The 16,713-nt window shown below is 43.4% G+C and overlaps 1 protein-coding gene across 3 annotated transcripts in view; it reads left to right on the top strand.

The window, feature by feature from the left end:
- The window catches only part of INPP5A (inositol polyphosphate-5-phosphatase A), a 427,857-nt gene that overhangs the window by 259,827 nt on the left and 151,317 nt on the right, over positions 1-16,713 (top strand). For all 3 annotated transcript variants that reach the window (XM_048857376.2, XM_048857378.2, XM_048857377.2), the window contains exon 5: positions 3,762-3,825. In XM_048857376.2, the coding sequence (XP_048713333.1) occupies positions 3,762-3,825 (64 nt within the window). The remainder of the gene's footprint in view (positions 1-3,761; positions 3,826-16,713) is intronic.

Below are 16,713 nucleotides of genomic sequence, written 5' to 3'. Positions count from 1 at the left end.
GGAATGCGTATACTGGTATGTTTATTTGCTTAGCTGAATCATAGACTACTTATTGTGACTGTTGGAGCATGGGAGTTCAGTAGTTGATGTAGCCTGTAACGTTTCAAAAGAGCCAAAGGAAGGTAGGCATGCAGCTCCCAGTGAATTCCAGTGTGATTTGGACACTTAACTCCCTTAATGACAGGTTTCAGAGTAACAGCTGTGTTAATCTGTATTCGCAAAAAGAAAAGGAGTACTTGTGGCACCGATGAACTTGTATGCATCCGATGAAGTGAGCTGTAGCTCACGAAAGCTTATGCTCAAATAAATTGGTTAGTCTCTAAGGTGCCACAAGTACTCCTTTTCTTTTAACTCCCTTAGTGTCCTTTGAAAATCCCAGCCCTAGAGAATATTTTTTGGCACAATGATATGTATATAATGGTAATTAAAAACAAAAAGCTCTTAATGAAAGAGGATAGATTATAAAACTAGGCCAGGATTAGAAGCACAGAATTTTGAGTATGGCAAAGCAAACCTAATCTGGAGAATTAACTTTCTTCCCCCAGTGTTTGCTTGAGTTATTCAGCCTTGTTTTACTGGTACCTCATACATCAATCTCTTTAAATAGCTAGGAGACTTCGTGCATGTTGATGAAGAGAAGCTTTTCACAATCAGCAGATTTCATTCTCTATGAAAACTCTCTATTTTGAAACAAAATTCTGAAGTTAGTTCCAGCAGCAGATTAGTTGAATTTTGCCTGAGCCAGGTCAGTTTATACCTTTCTTGCACCCTATGCTTCTAAAAAGATGACCAAGTTTTGCTCCAGTTACACAAAATCTAAGATCACTGGGGCTGACATTACTTGTGTATTATGTTTGGCAAAATGCTCTTTGGAGTGTGGCGGACAACTTTTACTAGTTTGTAAGTAGCAGAAGGACTTGATAACTGAGAAATTAGCTTTCAGTGCTCCTCAAATTATAGCATTCTGGCAACCAAAGATTTATGGGAAGCTGAATTATGTTATGGGTGATATTATCCTTAGTAATATTCTCAGACAATTGATACAGTTAATGGCCCCTAGAAATACCTGTCATACTGGTACTGTATTTTACTGTTTTAGTAATCTATATATACTTTAAAAATTAATAAAATTAAGTGTGGTCTTTATGCAAATGACAATGTTACTGTAAATATTAGCATGGAATAGCATGCAATCATCTGTATACAAGGGTTGTTATTACTGAAACATTCAATAATAGAAAAGAGCTGTACAAGCACAAACTAATCTTTACAACACTTCTGTGAGATACATAATTATTACCCCTTGATAGTTCTCGGGGTGCCCAGGACTCTGAGTCACCTTGTTCCACCCCTGCCTCCAGCAAGAGGGAGGCTTGCTTGTGCTTAACTGGGTGCCCAGTCCCTGATACCTTCCAGCTATGAGCCACCCAAACAATCTCCTCTGGCCTATGCCAGTCTTTATTTTCCCTTGGAGGTTAAGAATAGATGCACCCCAGTCCCTGAGCGTACCCCTTTGAAGCATTCCCCTGCAGTGTTTAGCCCCTCATCCCCTGAACACTCACAGTAATACCAGGTATGTTGTCCCCAAGGGAATAGTGTACTTACCAGCTTGAATGATTCAACTCAGGATTAGCTTGTTGTATAATACCACAGAACTCAGATATATTTATAGTGAAAGATTTATCAGTTTATTACCAAAGATCAAGATTCAAGAGATAGTGAGTAAAGATAATGGAAACAGAAGGGTTACATATAAAACAACATCAGTACACACTTTCTAGAGACTAAACTTAACAGGCTAACCTCCTGTCTAGAGCAATCTTCTTTCACGCAAAACCTTTTTCAATGCTTCAGTCAAGTTGTAATCCACTTTTCATTAAGGTAAATGCACTGTTCATTTTCCTACTAGGTGCAAAATAACAAGCTGTTTTCTTTGTCCCCCAGTTATAGCCCAGTAAACCTTTGACATGCACCCCCCAGATAAGGCTTCTTTTCCCCTGCTGTTCTTCTCTTCCTGTTAAATCTCACAATCCTTCATCTTCATTTTGCTCAGACTGGTGATTGTTAATGAGATAATACTCAATTTACATTTCAACAGATAGATGGAGAAACATCTCTGGTCTGGTAGGAAACCAGTTTTCACCTCTGTTAACACCTTCATACAAACTGTAAGAACATATTTCCATCATATATACATAACTCCTACATAGTATCAGTACATACATCTTCAACTATATTCATAACCAGTGGTGCTGGCTTTCATTTAAGACCCCACATGATATTCTTTATGGATAAATACTGTGAAAGTGGTGAGCTAGGTGTAGTGAGTTTGTTAGGTCTGTTAGAAGTTGCTGTTGCAGTGAACCCTTTGCCATCAGGCACCAATGGGCCTGTCTGCCACATTCCCATTCTACAGATGGGAAATTATTACAAAGAGGAAATGTGATTTGCTCTGCACTATCCAGTGAGAAAATGGCTTATCTAGGATTAGATTTTAGGACTCCCACCACTGTGTATCATTCCTGCAGTCCACGCTGCATCCAAAAACATTTGTTTTGCCCTGTATATGAGGCAGAAACTGTTTGGCAGACTCTTGCAAGGATGCAGTCATTGATGGACCTGCAATCCAGAGGAATAATAAAGTAGACTATACGGGGATTATTTCAATGGCAGATGAAGGTGCTTAGCACCGCCCAGAGGAGAGCTCTTAATACATTTATTTCTGAATGTGTGATGTACTTATTAAGTTGTTTTTTAAAATCACTAATTAAGTCTGTTTGATATTTATAAAGTATATTAACTATTTATGTCCTTAGCAAATTTAGGGTATGTCTATGATAGAAATGTAAATCAACCTATATTAGATCCATTTACAGCCACTGCAGTAATTACTGTGGTGCTGCATGTCCACACTACCCTCCTTGGGTCGGTGGTATGCATCCTCACCAGGAGCACTTCCACCAACCTAACAAGGTCAGTGTGGGGAGACTGGTCTCTCAGTTCCGTGGGCAGCCTCCTGCCAGGAGCCTGGCTGCCCCACAGGCTCCCGGGCTCCAGAGGGGCTGCCCCCTCCCCTCCTCTCCCCATTCCCTGGCTGGGAGCAGAGTCCCAAGCTGCCTGGGCTTTTCCCCCCAGTTTCTCTTCCTGGCTCCCAGCTTGAAGCAGGGAAGCTGCTAGGGCTTCTAGTGGGGGTAAGGGGAGCCGCCAGCTTCCCGCAACTCCCATTGGCTGGGAACAGTGAACCACGGCCACTGGGAGCTGTGGGGGGCCATGCATGCGGATGGTCAATGTAAACAAACTGTCTCATGGCCCACCAACGCGTTACCCTGATGGGCTGCAGGTTGCCCACCACTGCCCTAACTACACCAACATAAGCCTGACACCTCTCAGGGAGATGGTGTAGTTATGTCTGTGCAGAAGGACACTTACATTGGTGGGAGCAAGGCTGTAGAGTAGACACGACATAATTAGGTGGACATAAGCTGTCTTATGTTGACCTAACTGTGTAGTCTAGACCAGCCCTAGGTAAACTGCTAATGGCCTTCATTATAGCTGCTTATTAAACTTAAAAGAAACAAATAAATAAAGAACTCAATTATTTTCATGTGATTTACTGAAAATGTTTTACTTATCAAATGTAGTATTTTTAATTACTGATATTTAATTTCTTTAGTTTTTGCATTTGAAAAGCTGTATCACAATTTTGTTTTTTACTAAAAGCAGACTATTCTTATTGCTATTTATTTTTTGTTTTTCTACAGGCTCTAGGAAGCTTTTACTTCCTTCATGAATCCTTGAAAAACATCTACCAGTTTGATTTTAAAGGTAAGCGCAGAAATTAAAAGTCAGTAATTGTCAAAGACTTCTCACCATTTTTCATATCAGGAAAAATCTAGGGCTTTCTTTAATCCGAATCCATGTGGTTGGACCCTTCGAGCCTTATACAGAGCCCCACTGACTTCAGAAGAACTCCACATGGGTGCAGAGGTCCGTCAGTGCAGATCAGTTGCAGGAGCAGGACCTTAAATGGCAGGCAGTGGTAATTGCCTTACAAAAATTGTGGCAGAATTTTGTTTAGCACTTACGAATAGTGTGGGTCAGTGGGAAGAAACAGATTGACAAAGCCAGACGAGTACCCACAAGGACAGGCCCAACAAAGAAAGTAACAGAACATCACTAGCCGTCACATTCAGCCCCCACTAAAACCTCTCCAGCACATCATCAAGGATCTATAACCTATCCTGAAGGCCGACCCATCACTCTCACAGATCTTGGGAGACAGGCCAGTCCTTGCTTACAGACAGCCCCCCAACCTGAAGAAAATACTCACCAGCAACCACACAACAAAAACACTAACGCAGGAAGCTATCCTTGAAACAAAGCCCGTTGCCAACTGTGTCCACATATCTATTCAGGGGACACCATCATAGGGCCTAATCACATCAGCCACACTATCAGAGGCTCGTTCACCTGCACATCTACCAATGTGATATATGCCATCATGTGCCAGCAATGCCCCTCTGCCATGTACATTGGCCAAACCGGACAGTCTCTATGTAAAAGAATAAATGGACACAAATCAGACATCAAGAATTATAACATTCAAAAACCAGTCGGAGACCACTTCAATCTCTTTGGTCACTCGATTACAGACCTAAAAGTCGCAATATTACAACAAAAAAACTTCAAAAAGAGACTCCACAAGAGACTGCTGAATTGGAATTAATTTGCAAACTGGACACCATTAAATTAGGCTTGAATAAAGACTGGGAGTGGATGTGTCATTTCACAAAGTAAAACTATTTCCCCACATTTATTTTTCCCCCCTACTGTTCCTCAGACATTCTTGTCAACTGCTGGAAATGGCCCATCTTGATTATCACTACAAAAGGTTTTTTTTCTTTCCTGCTGGTATTAGCTCACCTTAACTGATCACTCTGGTTACAGTGTGTATGTTAACACCCATTGTTTCATGTTCTCTGTGTATATAAAATTGTCATACTGTATTTTCCACTGCATGCATCTGATGAAATGGGCTGTAGTCTGTTAGTCTCTAAGGTGCCACAAGTACTCCTTTTCTTTTTAGTGGGAAGAGTGTCGTTATTTTTTTTAACAATAGACTCTGCCTTCGTGTGGCAATTTTTTGTAAATCTCAGAAGTTTTAATAATTTGATATGATACTTCTAATATTTAAGTCAGTGTATGTAATCACTTCCTGGCTGAAGTTACTTCTAATGCTTCTTTAAAGTGGATATGCAAACAGATTATTTAAAATTTACATTATTTTTAGTTGTGCGCTGTCTGCATTTAGGTCATTGAGCTGGATCAAATTAATTCTACATCTTGCATCACATTAATTTGAAACATCACTGAAGCTGTGATAATTATGGAGTGAACTAATTGTCTCAATTGTACAGATTCATTAATTTTGTTCTCAGAAGAGACAGATTGCCTCTGTTCATGTAATTGAGGGTATAGGGTCTTCCCTTGGTGAAATATTTGAATAGCAGTTCTGTAGATATTGCAATTTGAGGTTTAGCCAACATAAATCCTTCTACTCATCATCTTTTCTGATGCCCAAGGAAAATTTCAAATATTCTGTCAGTGCCTCTTCATATTTTATTTCTGAAAGAGAACACTGTAAAATGCAATAGTGATGAAGGAACTTTTAATGAGAGGTCAGCTTGTGCTTCCAGCCATTCTCCCCACCTCAAACAGTTTAATAGACATGGAGCAATAATGTGGAGTGTTCTGATTCAAATGAACTGGGAGCAGGACTGCTATGTGAGAGAAATTCTCAATACACTGCACAGGAAGCCAGGTGCACAACTTTCGTTAATGATACCTGGGATTCTGCTCCTTACTACCTCAATCGCCACACTGAACATTTAGCCCCGGACTGATCTACTGTATTTTTGAGAGAAAGGGGTTAATGAATAAACCTATGAAACTTACATTTATATTGTGAGATGACAGCAGTCACAACTATTTTTTCATTTTTCTATGTGATTGGGCTTTGTGCATCAGTAGTATGTGAACTGTATCTGCCAGCTGATTCAGAGCCTGCAGTTTCGTCGCACCAGCGGTACAGAACTAGAGCCTTAGCTCTCAGTTCCAGTTAAACCTCCCTCCCTCCGGTCATAGATCAAAGATGTCCAGCTCTAATGACATCTGGCGGAGTGAAGTGACATCTACACCAGGGAAGAGGGGCTGTCTGGATTTATTCACAGCTGATTGACAGCTTATTTGCTGTTGTAGAGCCTTGAAAGGAAGGATAGAGAGTGAGTGAATGTCTGTGTGTGTGTGTGAGAGAGAGAGAGAGAGAGAAAATGGTTACAATGTAAGGAGAAATCAAAAGAAAGATAACCAATATAAAAGTAAATAGATACTGGTTGTGCCAGCTAGAGGGAAGGTACCCTTAGATGCTCAATGCTTCATTTGTCCAGTTCAAACATGAATCAGCTGTCTCTCTGCCTCCTTCCAGCCACACCACATCAAGCTGTGATCTAGTTGAATCTCAAACATCCCCTGACAATGAGTTCCACAGGTTGACTATGCACTGTGTGAAGAAGTACTTCCTTATGTTTATTTTAAACCTGTTGTCTATTAATTTCATTGGGTGACCCCTGGTTCTTGTGTTAAGTGAAGAAGTAAATAACACTTCCTTATTTACTTTCTCCACACCATTCATGGTTTTATAGACCTCTATCATAAACCCCCTTCTCCAGTCGTCTCTTTTCTAAGCTGAACAGAAGCATCTCTTCATACAGAAGCTTTTCCACACCCCTAATCATTTTTGTTGCCCTTTTCTGACCAGTATTCAAGGTGTGGGTGGAGCATGGGTTTATTATAGTGGCATTCTGATATTATTGTCTTATCTCTCTCTTTCCTAATGGTTCTTAACAGAAAACTGCTGCTGTACATTGAGCAGATTTTTTCAGAGAACTGTCCACAGTGATTCCAAGATCTCTTTCTTGAGTGGTAAAAGCTAATTTAATATTTATAATTGGGATTATGTTTTCAAGTGTTCATTACTTTGCATTTATCAACCCTGAATTTCATAGTCACCCAGTGTAGTGAGATCCCTTTGTAAATCTTTGCAGTCAGCTTTGGACATAACTATCTTGAGTAGTTTTGTAGCTTCTGCAAACTTTGCTACCTCACTTTTCACCCCCTTTTTCCAGATCATTCATGAATATGCTGAACAGCACTGGTCCCAGTACAGATTCTGGGAGGACCCCACTGTTTAACCTGTCTCCCGTTTAACCTCTCCGACCATTTATTCCTCCTTTTGTTTCCTGTCTTTTAACCAGTCACTGATCCATGAGAGGACCTTCCTTCTTATTCCATGACTGCCTACTTTGCTTAAGACCCTTTGATGAGGGACCTTGTTAAAGGCTTTCTGAAAGTCCAAGTACACTATATTTAGGACCCTACCAAATTCAAATTTGATCAATTTCACGGTCATAGGATTTTAAAAATAGTAAATGTCATTATTTAAATCTATTTTAATTCTATTTAAATCTGAAATTTCACAGAGTTGTAATCATAGGGGTCCTGACCCAAAAAGGAGTTGGCGGGTCCACAAGGTTATTGTAGGGGGGATTGCAGTACTGCTGCCCTTACTTCTGCACTGCTGCTGATGGTGGTGCTGCCTTCAGAGCTGGGCAGCTGGAGAGCAGCAGCTGCTGGCTGGGAGCCCAGCTCTCAAGGCAGAGCCGCTGCCAGCAGCAGTGCAGAAGTAAGGATGGCATGGTATGGTATTGCCCCCCTTACTTCTGCGCTGTTGCAAGCAGGGTGCTGCCTTCAGAGCTGGGCGCCCAGCCAACAGCCACCACTCTCTAGCCACTGAACTCTGAAGGCAGCGGAGAAGTAAAGGTGGCAATACCATGACCCCCCTTAAAATAACCTTGTGACCCCTGTGCAACTCCCTTTTGGGTCAGGACCCCCAATTTGAGAAATGCTGGTCTCCCCTATGAAATCTGTATAGTATAGGGTAAAAGCACACAAAACACCAGATTTCATGGTCCTTTTTTCATGGCCGTGAATTTGGTAGGGTCCTAACTATATGCACTGAATCACCTTGTCCACATGTTTGTTGACCCCCTCAATGAATTCTAATAGGTTGTGAGGCATGATTTTCCTTTACAAAATCTCTGTTGACTCTTTCTCAGAATATTCTGTTCATCTATCTGTCTCATAATTCTGTTCTTTACTATAGTTTCAAACAGTTCTGCTGGTACTGAAGTAGTATTTCCTGGCCTCTAATTCCCAGGATTTCCCCTGAAACCTTTTTTAAAAATAGGTGGTACATTAGCTATTCTCCAGTCACCGGATACATAGGCTTTAAGCAATAGGATATGTACCACAGTTTGTAGTTTTGCAGTTTCATATTTGAGTTCTTTCAAAACTCTTGGGTGAATACCATCTGGTCCTGGTGACTTATTACTGTTAAATTTATCAGCTTATTCCAAACCCTTGTCTACTGGCACCTTCGTCTGGAGACAGTTCCTTTGGTTTGTCACCTGAAAAAAATAGCTCAAGTATGGGAATCTCCCTCACATCCTCTGTAATAAGGACCAATGCAAAGAATTCATTTAGCTTCTCCGCAACAGCCTTATCTTCCTTGAATGCTCTTTCATTCAGTGATCCCACTGATTGTTTGGCAGGCTTCCTGCTTCTGATGTACTTAAAAAAAAATTGCTGTTAGTTTTTGTGTCTTTGCTAATTGTTCTTTAAAATCTTTTTTGGCCTGCCTAATTATACTTATACACTCGACTTGCCAGAGCTTTTGTTCCTCTCTGTTTTCCTCAGTAGGACTTGGCAGGAGGATTAGCTCAGTGGTTTGAGCATTGGCCTGTTAAACCCAGGGTTGTGAGTTTTCTCCTTGAGGGGGCCATTTAGGGGTCTGGGGCAAAAATTGGGGATTGGTCCTTCTTTGAGCAAGGAGTTGGACTAGGTGACCTCCTGAGGTGCCTTCCAACCCTGATATTCTATGATTCTATTCTATGATCTGACATCCAATTTTTAAAAGATTTCTTTTGTCTCTTCCTGCCTCTTTTACTCTGTGGTTTAGCAATGGTGGCGCTTTTTTTTTTTTTTTTGGTCCCCTTACTGTTTTTTTTTACTTGGGGTATTCACATAGTTTGAGCCTCTGTTATGGTGTTTTTAAAAAGGTTCCAGGCAGCTTGCAGACATTTTACTCTTGTGACTGTTCCGTTTAATTTCCATTTGACTACACTCCTCATTTTTGTGTGGCTCCACTCTTTGAAGTTAAACGCTACTGTGATGGGTTTCTTTAGTATTTCCCTACTACAAGGATGTTAAATTTAATTATATTATGGTCACTATTACTGTGCAGTTCAGCTATATTCACCTCTTGGACCAGATCCTTTGTGCCATTTAGGCCTAAATCAAGAATTACCTCTCCCTTTGTGGGTTCCAGGACTAGCTGCTCCAAGATGTAGTCATTAATGGTGTCGAGAAATTTTGTCTCTGCATCCCATCCTGAGGTGACAGGTTCCCACTCAATATGGGGACAGTTGAAATCCCCCAGTGTTATTGAGTTTTCTATTTTTATAGCCTCTCTAATCTCCCTGAGCATTTCACAATCACCATCCTGGTCAGGTGGTCGGTAGTATATTCGTATTGCTATAGCCTTATTATTCAAGCATGGAACTTCTACTCATAGAGATTCTGTGGTGCAGTTTGAATTATTTAAGATTTTTACTATAGTTGACTCTGCTTTCTTTCACATGTAATGCCACTCCCATACCAGCGGGAGCTTCTCTGTCATTCCTGTATATTTTGTGCCCTGGTATTACCATGTCCCATTTATTATCATTGTTCCTAATAAACCTAAATCACTCCCCAAGTCACCATCATCTCATCTTTGCATTGAAACTCTGCAGTTCTGCCTGTTCAGTTGGCCCTCTGTGTGGAACAAACCATTTCAGAGAATGCTACCATGGAGATCCTAGACTTTAATCTCTTAGCTAGCAGCCTAAATTTGGCTTCCAGGACCTTTTCCCTATGTCACTGGTACCTGCATGTACCATGACCCCTGGGTCCTCCCCAGCACTGCACATGCATCTGTTGAGTTGTCTGAGAAGTCCGCGACCTTTGCATCCGGCAGGCAATTCACTAGGCAATTCTGCTGGTCATCACAAACCCAACTGTCTATATTTCTAATAATCAAATCCCCTATTACTGTTACCTGTGTCTTCCTAATAACAGGGCTCCCTGCTCCAGAGAAGAATCATCAGTGTGAGAGAATACTATGACATCATTTGGAAGGAGGGTCTCAACTATGGGATTGTTTCCCTCAACTCCAGCTTGATGTTCTCCTTCCAAAACTTTCATCCTCCTCATCAGCACCGAGGCTGTCAAATGTGGGGTGGGACTGCTCTACTGTGTCTTCAAAAATCTCATCTGTGTACCGCTCTGTCTCCCTTAGCTCCTCCAGTTCAGCCAGCCTGGCCTCAAGAGCCTGTACCTGGTCTCTGAGGACATGAGCTGCTTGCACCAAATGCACACACATGCCACCTGCCCACAAAGCAGGTAATCCATACATGCTGCATTCAGTGCAATAACCTGGATAGTCCCCACTCTGCTGCTGGACTTCTGCCTGCATTCTTTTTACTCTTGCAGGGGTGTTTGTTTGTTCTGTGTGTGTGTGGGGGGGGGGGGATGATTGGCTTAAGTTTGCAGAATGTTTATTAGGTGTATCTGGCTCTCCTGCTCCCTCTCTAAACACCCTTGCTAAACTCCCCCTTTTTGCTGCTTCCGTTCACTAGCTCCTCTGGTTGCTTACATGATTGTCTCCATTTTTCACCTTTCCTGGGCCATGTGACCTGAGGATGAAAACTCTTAACACTTTTAGAATTAAAATCTTGACAGCCAAAGCTGATATGTGACCTCCCACTGCATGAAAGGCATTGGATTTTTTATGATGAATAGAACCCTAAAAAATTAGCTTATATTTTACACATATTCTAATACACCAAAAAGAGGGTTTGCTGACAGACACATAAGGCCTGATTCTGATCTAGCGCTCACCAATTTTACCCTGTCATAACTTTGAATTCTTCAGTGGAGTTACTCCCGGTTCACACTGGTATGAGATCAGAATCAAGCCTATAGCCCATAAAACTTTTTCTTCTTTGAGTGATTGCACATGTCCATCCCAGTGTAGATGTTTGTGTACTCTAGTACACAGTTCTCGGATAGTTGTTGCCCTTAGCAGCACTTGTCAGGGTAGCTTGAGCACCCTCTGCTGTCTCACACCTCACAGAGGCATAAATGGCTGAGCCACCCTAGACCCTCCTCAGTTCCTTCCTACCACCCATGACGGTTGTTGGAGCTCCCTATCCTTGCTTCTGCCAGTCTTTTCATCTAGTCAAGCTGGTCTACCCCGTTCTTGCTTCTGTTCAGCATATGCTGGACTACCTTTGTGTCTGAAACATCAAGGATTACTGATTAGCTCAATTAGGGTACACCTAGCAACTATTTCCACATTTCATCTTCTGGTGGATAACTGCTCTCTTTTTTCCAACCCATTAATCATAAGATTTTTAATTTTAATTGTAGCTCACGAAAGCTTATGCTCAAATAAATTGGTTAGTCTCTAAGGTGCCACAAGTACTCCTGTTCTTTTTGCGAATACAGACTAACACGGCTGTTACTCTGAAGATTTTTAAAGGGTTTGAACAGGATGTTTCTGCATTTTGAGTCCTGTTCCACCCTGGAGCCTGAATTTAGTCTTATCAAAGCTGCCCCCTTTGAGCCTCTAGCAGCTTGCTGTCTGTTATACCTTTCAATGAAGGTAGCATTTTTAATAGCCATTATATTGACCAGGAGAGTAGTGGAGTTGGGGGCATTAGTATCACATCCTCCATATATAGTTTTTTACGCAGATAAAGTCTACCTTCATCCCATCTAAGGTTATTTATGAAAATGGCCTTCGCTTTTCATATAAATTAGCCAATCTACTTACTGACCTTCTTCCCAAAACCTCATGGTAGCAAGGGAAAGGAGTCACTATTCACTCTAGATATTAGAAGTGTGTTAACATTTTGTCTGGAGAGGACTAAGCCTTTCAGATCACCGTCTCAATTGTTTATCACATTTGCAGACAGAATCAAGGGCTGTCTGGTTTCCACGCAGAGGATTTCAGCACGGATATCCAGCTGTGTTCACCTGTGTTACCAGTTAGCTAATGCAGAGCCACTGATAGAATATTGGGTTATTCAACTAGATCTCAAGTGGCTTGTGCAGCATTTCTGGTTCATGTACCAATATAAGACATTTACAAAGCGGCAACCTGCTCATCATGTCACACATTTGCTTCGCACTACATAATCTCTCATCAATCGAGAGATGCTGCTGCATTTGGACAAGTGATCCTCTATTCCGTGTTCAAATAGACTCTGGTCCTGCCTCCAAATAGACCTGCTAGTGAGTCACCCACAGTGGACTGGACATGTGCATTCACTCAAACAAGAACAAAAATGGTTAAACTTTTCTGTAACTGTTCTTCAAAATGCGTTGTACACGTCCATTCAACGACTCACCCTCCTTCCCTTCTCTATCAGAGTTGTTCCGGTAGGAAGGAACTAAAGCAGTCTGGGGTGGCTCAACCCTTTATGCCTGTGCGAGGCACCAAAGGGTGCTCAAGCCACCCCAACAGGTCTGCTCAGGGTAAAAATCTCTGTCAGCTGAGCACACAAACACCTCCGGTGGAATCGACGTGTGCAATACATCTCAAAGAACAACAGTTACAGAAAGGTTAATAACCTTTTTTTTTTCCACCTGAAAGGATATGAGAAGGCACATCCTCCTATGCTAAGGCTGCTTCTCAATGCCCGTGTAAATGACAAACTATTACTAGTTTACATTTGGCCTTGATCACAGGGTAGGTTGATAATAAAGCACCCCCTTTTGCCAAAATGGTACAGTTTACCAGTTAATATTCACTCACATTGTCTCAGCAAAAGCCTTCAGTTTTCCCAGAACAGAAATTACTCCTGGCTGTGTTTTATATATGCTGCCAAAAATGTTTTCTATGTCTTGAATGACATCAGGATCTTTTTGCTGAGATTGTCAAACTCACTGAAAGAAGATACATCCATCCATGATCTACTTAGAATGATGCCACATTCGTTTATCAGGATGTTTATTTAGTCCTCCTGTGAGAGCCAAATTTTAAAAGTGATAGGAAAAAAATCAAATCTTCTGTATGTGCCAAAGATATATTGGTAGCTTACGGTAAATGCTTCATGATTATAGATACTACTTCATCTGGATAATTTACGGTGATTAATTTTTATGTTTGGGGTTTAACCAAACATTCAGTGAGAGTGGACAGCTCAGGATGTTTAGAAATAGTATATCCAGAGTCCTCCTTTTCTGGGTGGCAAGTTTGAAATCCAGTCCAACTTGGTAGTTATGAAAACTTGATGCCACCTAATAGTGGCTATCTGACATCTGCCCTGTGTCCCTCTTCCGCAGTTGACAGTAATTGGTTGTAATCAGCAGAGTGGCCAAGACTTAATGGACACAGAAACTGAACTACTCTTGGAGTGTATGTTCCTATGGGTGCTCCATCATAGCATGAGCACGCACCTGTGCACTCTCGACTGGAGACTGTAAAGCAGTGTCTGCAAGCCTGCACCTGTGCAGAGCAGCTCTTCATGCTCCCACTTGAAGCCATACAGGGAGGCACAGGCCCGCCACCACTAAGTTTCTTCTCAGCCACCTGTGGCTTGAGACGGAGTGCTTGGTGTCCGCTGTTCTACCACTTCCCACCCTCTCTCACTTATTGTAAATTTCTCTTTTTATTTAGTTACGTTCTTATTTTCATTTTTATTAATTGCTTCCACCGACCTCCCCACCCTTTCGGGGTTTTAGTTTTAGTGCTTCAGCACACCAGGTTATGCTGAAGACCCTGGAGTTTAAGCCCTGCCAGACTTTCTACACAGGTCTTTTCCACAGAGCAACAGGCTTTCTAGCTGTCACTAGTATTTGGAGACATCCTGTCAAAGTGCACAATCTATTTGGGATTTAAAGGTAGGACAAGAAACGACAGAGAAGCTAGGTTGAAGTTCCTCTTAATGGAATGCTCCCTAACTGCAGCAGGGTTCTCTTTGCCACTCCCCGTACATCCGCCTCAACAACTCAGCCTACCCTGGTGACAGCTGGAGCCCCAGCAGCAGCTCCAGAGGCTAAGACTTTGAAGAAAAAGAAGCCTTTCCCCCTTACAAGGGAAACAAAGAAGTGAAATAGGTCACCCCATAAATCTCGCTCCTGGGAGACCTTGCATCCCTTCAGGAGTACTGCTGAAGCACCGACTGAAATCAGTACCAACATAAGAAGTTGTGTGTGGAGAAGTCTTCCACCCACAGGGTGGCTCCTACCTCAGTACTGTTTGACACTTCTCGGCACCATGATGTACACAGGGCTTCTTCCTGCACTCCAGTACTAGCATCTTCCTACAGCTCTGAGGTCAGAGAAGATGGCCCATCAACCTCTCCGGTACCACATGCACAAACTCCTCCTCGATACCAATCCCAATTCCAGCACCAACTCAGCCTATGATCATATGCTATCATAGCTCTCCACTCCTTTTCACTGAAGAACTGTCTTGTTTTGGATGAACTGGAGTCTCCCCTAAAAAGGAATTTTACCGGAGCCCCCATCCTGCTACCACTCCATCAACTATAACCTGAATCTCATTCTTCCAACTCTCAGTACCAGCACTGATGCTTGAGACCATCCCCCTTGTTCGCCCAGGGGATGATACTTCTGACTCTGAGGTCTCGGTACCTATCATCACACCCCTCTGAGCTCATTTACTGAAGAGGACCTTCCAGGGACCCACCAGGCCCCTTAAGGATCTTTCCTCTATCCCTCTCCTCCTCAGTGGGCTTACTGGAACCTTTGGGGGCACTTTGGTGAACAGTTTTACAGGGTGCCACTAGAAATAAAACCCAGCACCCACTGGTGCTGCATCATTCACAGGCACTGACAGACCATCCTCTGGTGCTGTGTGCCCCCTAGGCAGCAAGAGAACTAAAGGGTCCCTTTTTGACCAGGCATTCTGGTCAAAAATTGGACACCTGGCAACCCTATCTTAGCTCCGGTTTTCTGGACTCCTGAGAGAGGAGCAGAGTACTGTTGAAGACCATCTGTTTGAAAGGCCTAAGCCAGAGGTGGGTAAACTACGGCCTGCAGGCCACATGTGCTGTGCCAGTGCTCTGGGCGGTGGGGGTGAGAGCTCCTGCCAGGCAGCACAGCAGCGTGGCTGGCTCCGGCTGGGCAGTGCAGCTGCCAGTCCTGCTGCTCTGAGCAGCATGGTAAGGGGGCGGGGAATGGGGGGGGGGGTGAATAAGGGGCAAGAGGTCCCCGGGAGCAATCAGGGGACAGAGAACAGGGGCGTTTGGATAGGGCAGAGGTTTTGGGGGGGGGCAGTCAGGGGACAGGGAACAGAGGGGGTTGGATAGGAGTGGGAGTCCTGGGGGACCTGTCAGGGGGCAGGGGTGTGGACAGGGGTCGGGGCAATCAAGGGACAGGAAGCAGGGGGGTTGGATAGGGGGTGGGGTCCCTGGGGGGTGGTTAGAGGTGGGGAGTTCCAGGAGGGGGCTGTCAGGGGACAAGGAGCAGGGGGGATTGGATGGGTCGTGGATTCTGAGGGGAGCAGTTGAGGGCGGGAAGTGGGAGGGAGTGGATAGGGAGCAGGGGCCAGGCTGTTTGGGGAGGAACAGCATTCCCTACCCAGCCCTCCATACAGTTTTGGAACCCTGATGTGGCCCTCAGGCCAAAAAGTTTGCCCACCCCTGGCCTAAGCTCTTCAGCATGGACACAGACTTTTTGCTCCATACCCTTAAAGATTCAATGGCTATGTCACAATCTCTGGGAATTTGTGTGTCTGGAGCAAAAAGACATTCTAGCAGATCTCAAACTGCATAGTGTTCCACACTGTGCTAGTACCACCACACAGGCTTCTCCTACACCTTTTGAGCCTCTGAGGAGGAGATCCAAACCTCACAAAAGGGGACTACCCCCTCTGCAGACACCTAATCTGCATCTCCTTCTAAGAGAGAGTTTTGACAGCTTGATCGAGGGCATAGATCAACCTATTCCCCCAGATTCTCTATTGTACAATTCTACTATTCCCCCTCTCCTCCGCCCCACGCCACCCTTTTTGGAGACAGACTGTCTCACTTCCTACCTGCCGAGAAGCATATCACCTGAGACAAGTGGATACTGGAGGTGGTCAACATGGGATATTCCATCCACTTCCACTCTATCCCCTCCTTCTCCATCTCTCTTCAAGGATTTCCCTCACAGGGAGATCATTAAGCAGGAGATCCAATCTCTCTTGCTCTTGGGGCAATTGAGCCGGTTCCCTCTTTCCCCGAGTTTGTCAGAAGATGGTTCTATTCCAACAATTTCCTAGTCCCCAAGAGGGTGGATACCAATCCTCGATCTCAGAAAACTGAATACCTGTGTCATTTCACAGCACATCAGGATGGTGATGCTAGCCCCCATAATTCCATGCTTAGACCTGGAAACTGGTTTGTTGCCCTCAACCTCCAGGACACTTACCTTCATGTAGCTATCCACCCCTTCCACAAGCATTTCCTACATTTTGTAATAGGGTCAGATATTAGCAATACTGAGTCTTCCCTTTTGGGCTCTGCATAGGCTCAAGAG

The sequence above is a fragment of the Caretta caretta genome, chromosome 7 (assembly GCF_965140235.1).
Source record: "Caretta caretta isolate rCarCar2 chromosome 7, rCarCar1.hap1, whole genome shotgun sequence".
Lineage (NCBI taxonomy): Eukaryota > Metazoa > Chordata > Testudines > Cheloniidae > Caretta > Caretta caretta.
Note: the sequence above shows the minus strand (reverse complement) of the source record. Positions and strands in the feature narration are given on the sequence as shown.